The 8,744-nt window shown below is 38.3% G+C and overlaps 1 protein-coding gene across 1 annotated transcript; it reads right to left on the reverse strand.

Moving 5' to 3' along the window:
* Positions 1-108: 108 nt before the first annotated feature.
* On the reverse strand, positions 109-5,369 carry LOC139708493 (NF-kappa-B inhibitor alpha-like). The gene is made up of 4 exons (XM_071620443.1): positions 4,419-5,369; positions 3,744-3,849; positions 3,123-3,378; positions 109-2,256 (listed from the first exon to the last, which is right to left on the reverse strand). The coding sequence occupies exons 1-4, from the start codon at positions 4,841-4,843 to the stop codon at positions 1,862-1,864; spliced, it is 1,182 nt and encodes a 393-aa protein (XP_071476544.1). The 5' UTR covers positions 4,844-5,369; the 3' UTR covers positions 109-1,861.
* Between the last annotated feature and the right edge of the window lie 3,375 nt (positions 5,370-8,744).

Raw genomic sequence — 8,744 nt, forward strand, 5'->3', positions numbered from 1 at the left:
TAATTGAGGACAACTTTTAGCACAACTCAAGAATTGTACAAATACAGTTACTACACTAGAGATACATTTTCAATTCATCATTCATGTTTTTATTAAGGTCTTAATCAACACAAAGACAATGTATGTCCCACAAATAAAAGATCATGAGGTTGATGATGAAATTTTATTGAAAATAACTAAGGGTAGTATGCTCAATGTATGTAATTATCTCTATAACATGAAAGGGTAATTTTGGGATAACTCCTTAAAAATAACGTGTCACTTCTTTACTGAATGAAACAAACTTGAACTTCTGTGCAGGTGTTACATAATGAGAAGAGAATTTCGTATTTACAAATACTCTGCTTTACAACTCGAAGTTCCTACTTCAAAAATTTCCTCAAATTTTGATAACTTCCACAAGGATATCTCTTGATTTGCACTGTACATGCACAGTACATGTATTGTACAGCATATCTGCACTACAAGAGCACGACACATCACTCTTGTAATGCCACAAATCAATATAAAACACATGTTCTTCTGTCTTGCTGCTCAAAAATTCTTCCCTATCACTCAGACAGGTGCAACTTCTATGAAACACGGGGAAAGTTTGTTGTCATGTTTTTCCAACTTCTTTTAAGTAAACACAGTTTCTTTTTCTTTTCATTTTTGCTTTGCTACTTGGGCTATTTCAGTTGGAATGGAATCTTCCCATTTCCTACAGCAACAAAGAGAAAACATAAAAAGCAATTCAACTCACATCACGAAAAATATGAGTTCTAATCATGACACATCAAGCATTTCATTTTCCAATTTTCCATTATAACTGCAGACAGACAGACAGATTTCTCCTGTGCTGAGCACTATGATCCACTATGTTCTCTTTCAGGTAGAAATGTATTGTGTGACTTAATCTTGGAACAGATTTGTCAAATATACACATACATTAAAGAAAAATAATGGTGAGAGGATTGGCACTGCCTGCCTTTGCAGTAAGCGGCTGGGGAGGTGGTAGACTAGACTAAGTTACAATACTGGTATATTCAAAACATATACTTATATATATTCATCTGCATGATACGCATTGTAGTAGAGTCGGTATGATTGAATACAATTCCGGTTTGCTCTAAAATTCACTCCTGTTGGCATATCGGCAAATATATACATGAAGAAAGTATGTACATTATATACAGTTCTCACCAAACATTTGTTGGGAAACTTATTTACAACGAGTGTCATCATTGTTGCCTTTGGTTCAGTTTGCTACACCTTCTGATGTCTTCCGTATGTCACCGTCTTTGAACAGTAAGACAAAATGTATATATATATATATATATATTTTACAAAAACTGTGAAAAATGCTTTGAAATAAAAAAAAGAAGAGAAAATAATGTGATAACTACATCCCATTTGCTCATAAGCAGTGCTTTTGGTGCCTGTTACCAAAAAAAAAAAGTTGTATGTGTGTGTGTGTGTGTTTTTAAACAGGTTAAACTCTTCTTGCAAAAATATTTTGCTCTGTCACTAACTAACTCACAGTAACTAGGCTAACTGTACCATCCAGACTTCCCACTATACACACAATCTTTGTGAGCAACAGACTTGATGTTGATTGCAAGGATGGACTATATCATGTTTGAGACACTTTGCCCTGCATCACTCTGATGCTGCACACTTCAATACATACACTTGAAAGTAGGCTATTTCAACCCATCTTCCGGCAATACTCTGTGTATATGTGGCTTTGCTTTACAATGCTCTCAGCATTGCGTCGATGCCTACGCGTGCATGGCTTCCACAGCCTTGGAAGCTACCACAGATGCCTGCCAGCAGCACCATTTCGTCAGTGGACCCTTGACTATTTCACTGTTTAGTGTCATTAGTAGACAAGGTTTGTGTAATCAGGCTGTTGCTGCGGCTCCATCATCGACATCAGTTCAGCATTGTCCGTCAGATTGTAGGCAAACTGCCCTTCAAAGTTCTGGACCTGCGTGTCGGCGCTTGCTCCAAGCAGCAAGTATGTGATGTTCTCGTGGCCCCGCCCTGCTGCCAGATGCAGGGGTGTGCAGCGGTCAAAGGTCACAGCATCAACATTTGCATTCAAGTTTGCGATCAGTTCCTGAACAAGGTTGAACTCGTTCATCTCTACAGCATAGTGCAAAGCAGTGCGACCACTCTTTCCATCTGGTTCATTCACATCGGCACCAAGTGCTGTGAGGTACTTGAGGAGACGAACATTGTTCATCAAAGTTGCCAAGTGGATGCATGTCAGACCTGTGGGAAGCAACACAAAAAAAAATTGAAAACATCTTCAGAATCATAGGAGTATCTTGAAAAATCAAAAGGGAAATAAAACATGAATAACAAAATTAATAAATTTGATATCAATCATGATAGTGAAATATCAAGAAAAACAGTAATTATTATTACAGCAATACAATGGTGCAAAACAGGACAATACAAATCATCATTATCACATTCTTGTGTAAGTCATGGAAAATCAGATACTAAATAGAAATGGGGAATATTTTTTTCAGAAAAGAAATGATGTGATAATTAGTCATATACTACATCCTTCTTTCCTCGAACAACCAGTCAATAAACTGTAATGCAACTGTCCCAGCCAGTGCCAGTTACATACTAGTACATTTGGGGAATCCCCACATGCAAATACTTGCTACACACGCCCACAATGGGCATGCCATATATGGCATGATGCTGAATTATTCATCACCTCATGTGCAGCCTGATATTTGCTTACAAAGGTTAGTGGCGTGTGTAGTGTGCACTGGTCCAAAGTGCAACCCCACCTACCATATCCCTCCCTATATACTGTATTGCCAAATCATGCCCTTCATTGGGGCATCTCACAGCCATTTTACTGGGGACATTTTTTTAGACTTCATGCGACAATGTCTATCTAGAGAAAGGGGTTTCTGCGTAATGAAAACTACAGTACTGAGTGAAAGCCTGCAAATTCTGTCAATTAGCCATCTTTTTTTTTACAATCTTCTTTCCTACAGCACAATTGAAAAAGACGACCATGCAAACTCTTTCAATATACTGCACGTGTCACTGCAACAAGATTGTTACCAAACAAAAACTTTTCAAACAATATATCCACAAACAATTATATTTACCGTCATAATTTTTCAGTCTGAATTGCTGGGTGAGATTTGGATGCTCTCTCTGCATCCCGCTTCTCAGAGTGTTCTTGACCTCGATGGGGTTGACCCTGGTCGTCAGAGCTTGGACACACTCCGTGTTCCTACGCTGGCAAGCCAGATGGAGAGCTGTGTTGCCATGAGGATCCTGGATGTCAAGTGATGCTCCTGCCACAACTAATGCCCTGCACACTTTGGGTTGACTTGTCATGACACTCAGCATCAATGGAGTCTGTTGTTAACGTGGAGATATGAAAATAAAACAATTATTATAACGGACGAACTCTACTCATGTAAACTCTGCCACTAATCAAAGTACATTGTATTCATTCCTCTACACAAACTAAATCATCCCTCTACACAAACTAAATCATCATACTATATTTCAAGTTGCAAGAAACTTTAGTAACAATTGAATATACATTTATCATGCAGGGTATATTTTAAGCTTCTAAAAAGTCAAATTCTGCACACATTCACATCTTATTGGCACTTGACACATTAAAAATAGTGTAGCTCTTAAGAAGAGCTGCATCTATGATTACTAGCACAACAAAAAGAAAACAGTTGAAATAATGAGGTGCAAATGTAGCTCACCTGCCCCAGACAATTCCTCGAGTTGAATAACGATGGATCTGTTGTGTACCTGATGAACTTCAGAGCACTGCCAGAACTCTCATGGATGATTGCCTGGGCAAGAGGCCTGCAATACAAAAGTAAGAAAGCTATCACTATGGTGATCACTTTAATACTGATCTAACAACAATACATACAATGTACAGAGGGACTATACTTGTATCTGATTCATTGACTGAACTTTGACAGCAATCTGATTTGAGCTTTTTCTTTCATTTTATGCAAGACTCTTTTCTTACTTTTCACTTCATGATTATTCAAATGATATAAAAAAGGGTATTAGAATCTACTTCTACAGAAAAAAAAAAAATGCTACAAAATTAAATATAGCATAAAATGCAATGGTTCAATTCTTAGAAATGATGCTCTTCTATGGTTTTTAAGTTCTATTACTTGACAGACCTATATTACCAAACAAAGTTTAACGTCTCTTTGACTTTGAGAGATGTTCTACTGACAGGTTGGTGGTTGTTGGAACATGATGAACTCAAAACACTCTGTGCAAGGGGTTTATAGAGCCAGACTTGACAGCAGAACATCCAACATTCAAAGAATTTGAAACAGGCTGAACGCAAAGCTTTCCATTTTCAAAATATCTCTAACACAGTTGTTCAACTGAGTGAGAAAATCACTTACGTATCTCCCTCTTCATCTTGGTCATAGGCATCATGGGTCAATACGATGTTATCCTCCAGCTCTTCTGCGGATCTTTTCTGAGGTCTGGCTGATAGCCTTTCCCTTCCTTCACAGTCTATGATTTGACTCAAATTGGCATTACCCTTGAGTGATGGCTGTCCCAAACTCGACTGATGGTCGATAGACAGTCCTTGTAATCTCTCCGACACATCTCCTGATCTGGCCAGTGCACTTGCAAATGAACTGCAACACTCAGAGCCATATGCTGAATCAACTCTCTCTTCTGAGTCCGTGAAGATTTTTGCCATGCCTGGTTTTACACTTGGAGCATGATGAGCATAGATCTGCCTATTCCATGCTGCCACAGCAGCAGGGGGCTCTGCGCAATCCTTCACTGTATTGGAGTCTAACGAGAATCCTTCCATTGTGGTATCACTGACACTGCAGCTCAGCAGAATTGATGCAGTAAGACTCTGGTCTCTAGTTGGTATGTCACCAAAAATTTCAACAATGTTAGACTGTTACAACAGAAAATTCCCCTTACTGCCTGCTTTGATGCAACGACTTCAGAACTTTCTTCTGGAGAACTGCAATTATCCAGGCTAGGAAGGAGATCGTCGCATGAAGAGGTGTTACACAAGTCGAGCGGCTCTGCTATGCAACAACGTTGAACAATAGCTACAATCCACAGAACCACCACGTACCGCCCGTACTACCTACACTGCTCTGTTCAGCTGTATTATACACTCACAGAGCCTTCTTCCAGCGCAGCGGTCCACCACGTCAGTTTGAATTCTTCTTTCGGAGCAGTTTTACAAAATGGAACGACACAAATTATTCAATAATCTATGCAGACACGTTCTATAATTACCGAGTGACCATATGACACATCTACAGAAGATGTGTCTACGATAATCCGTAATTTGAAGCAAATGTCTGGCCGTTTCAGAATTCTTGGGTTATAAGGTACAAAACGGGGATTTCCAGCTGCGGTTCAGCAATTTGATTGGCTATTACAGTCACATGATCACATCTGGCCAATCATAGGCTTTTGATTCGGGGATTCCCCTTTTACGACGATGTCGTTGCGGCGTGGCAATTGCAAGCCGGGTTTTTGCACAGTCGAGTGCTTTTTTTTTTTTTTTTTTTTTGGTTAGACATGGAACTTTCAAGTTGTTTCTTGATACACACGAAGTTACACCACCGCTAGGGAGTGTTGACTCCACGACTTGAAATCATCAGTGCTTAGTCGGTTATTTCCCACAGGGTAGATTGTGGTTTGATGATCTACTACTTCAGTGGTGTAGCTTTTTCGATTCACGTTTTCTTTTTTCTTTTCTTGTTATCTCACGGAGCTAAGGGGCGAAAGTGAGCTAGTGAAGTCGCATTGCATCGCAGCTTTTGGTAAAAATAGCCTTTTTTCATGGATAATCTGATTAGAAGTCTGACATACTTTAAGAAAGCTGCAGAATGCAAGATGTATCATTAATCTTTGTTTTTGTCTACTTCGCAAATATTCATTGGTCACACATCTAGCAGTTAATACAAATGTTCATTATTTCTTGTTTTGTTTTGTTTTGTTTTGTTTTGTTTTGGGTTTTTGTGAAAAACGCGACTATATTGCATTTCGAAGCTTTTAATTCCTTCAAATAATTCTTCACCATGGTATTGCTTCAAAGGACTTACGAATTCAGTCACAAAATATAGAAACTGATTTGAATGTGCTGGAGCAGAGTCGGAGTTCTGCATGAAATTAAAAAGTTCAAAGTTCTTCACACATGTAAACGTAAGCAATTTAAGATAACTGGTGTTCATGCTCCATGGTATTTCCTGCTTTATTGCAAATAGGATGTATGAAAGACTTTCCCTACTTTTCCAGAAATCTTCTGACGAGATACGATAATAAGAGCAACGATATACGCACGTCATTTCTGGCTAAATACGCCATATGACAGAGTTGAGTGATGGAAGAAATATTCTGCGTATTTTGTCTTTTTTTTTCTTCTTTTTAAATGATAAAGGTTCAAAAGCCGTGATATAATCTTGCCGAGCATTGCAAATGCAGCATGGCATGTTTGAGGAGACGAGGTTTTCATTAAAACTATCTTGGGAATTATTCTTTCAGATCCATAAGTGGTGCTTTTTAAAGGAGAGAGTTAACAAATATAGCGTGGGGAAGATTTCTAGTACCTTATGCGTCTTAAGTGCACTCTGTAATACGGATAGCATTATGGGATGGGGTCCTGAGAGGGTTTACTTTCACAAAGATATTTTTGATAAATTCAGTCCATAGATTATGTGAATTTTGACTATGTGAATGCGTATGACGTATAATGTGCGTACATATCATACATCCAATCATGAATGAGCGTGACACCGGGGCACGTGAAGGTATAGGAATATTTTTTGCACTTGTTTTAGTCCATGTTATACCGTAAACCATCGCAATCTTAAAAGAGAAATGGAACCAAATGTACACGTGGATTGAGTGAATAAAACAATGCTATTAGACCATTTTAAGTGAAGATCGTAAAAAAAAAATCGGACATTCTGATAAAAAATTCTGCATTTTTAAAGTTTCGGTGACGCCATCGCTGAATAAGAATATTTCCATATACAGCTAATGATGTTACGTTTGTACAGCGATGTGAAGAAACTCGGTAAAGGAATTACATATTTATTCTTTTTTAATAATTCCATCGACTTGTTACATTATACTAACGGGATAATGTTATTCTCCCTTCTTTCTAAATGAGGTAAGTCAAGTGCTGTTTCATTATGCTATAGAGAAGTGAAAATATGTCGAATTTTCTTGTATTTTTGTATCGTTTTACATCGTCTCTTTTGTTAATTGTAAAGCCCTTCGAAACATTTTCTTTAATCTTAAGGGCTACATAAATTTTCCATATTATTACTGTTATTATCATTACACATGGCGTCGCAAAATTTCATATCACCCATAGGAGCGATTTCCGTTGTTCAGTATACCTGTTACTTTTTTACCCCTCTAGCGGTTGAATTGCATAATATTGCGCAATCACAATATTACATTTCATTCCAACCATATTCTGATGTCTATTAGGGAATTTTATTCTTTGACATGACAAGTGTAATAGATTTCCTATGTGATATGTTGTCAAAGATATTGTCATGCCTATTTTGATAAGGCATGATTCATCCATTTTAACAATTGCGTTGCATCATGCTATAAAATAGCGTTCATCAGTGACAAGTCTTAGAACTCTTGCCGTATATCACACATGTACTTTGATCTTATGAAATGTCTGCACTCACTTCACCATGCATACAATAGCAAATACGAATTTGAACAAACGAAGAAACATGCACAAAAGTGCGCACAATCGTGCCATTGTTATTGTATTCCATATTACGCAAACTTTCGACAATAGGCCTATACATGAAAGAAGAGCAACAAAAGTCATTACTGTTCATAAGGTACCAGAAATCACTGTATACGATTAGGGTGTATACCGAATGGGATCTCAACTATAAATCTAATTTCAATACAAGTATTAGTGCTGAAAATATGCCCAACTCACGCAAATCTTGACAACAGAGGAGTAAACGTAGATACTAACGGAACTACGCTCCAATGATTAAACACACAACACACACACACACACACACAAACACACACACACACACACACACACACACACACACACACACACACACACACACACACACACACACACACACACACACACATTATACACTCACACTCGATATTATGATGTAACTCAGCACTTTCTAAAAATTCCAGTGACATTATGTGTATAAACAAGGAGATATACGTAGTAGGTTCCTACAATAGGTGAGCCCACCTCCTTTGTCTGTTATTGTCTGAAATCACCAGGATAACTGCTGGTAGCAGGGAGGTGGAAAGATACTCTTTCCATCTCCCTGCTGGTAGCAACTAAGGAGGCATCGATACCTTTTGCCGACAGTAAGCCTCGGGACAGGTAAACATGAATTCACGAGGTTATGATAATGCCATGAAGTATGTACAACCCCCTCCCCCCCCCCCCCCCCCCATCCAATGATTCAATAAAGGAAAATAAAAGCTGGTTTATGCTTGTCGTGACTGGCAATTTGTAGGCATAAAACAGCAGACCAATCCACGAAGTCATCGCCTGATATAGATGGCGCATAATTGTTCGGGGGTTTTGTTTTGTTTCTTTGCTTGCTCCTTTTTAATTTTTGCACCGTGTCCTGCGTTATGGAAATAAATTCGAATAAGCCTATGCCTTATGAAGATCGCACGCTTGTGTTATTATTTGCCTTTCCCGAGTTCCTGATTAACAT

This window comes from Diadema antillarum, unplaced genomic scaffold, assembly GCF_040938485.1.
Source record: "Diadema antillarum isolate AM-2024a unplaced genomic scaffold, OU_Dant_1.0 scf00000036, whole genome shotgun sequence".
NCBI lineage: Eukaryota > Metazoa > Echinodermata > Echinoidea > Diadematoida > Diadematidae > Diadema > Diadema antillarum.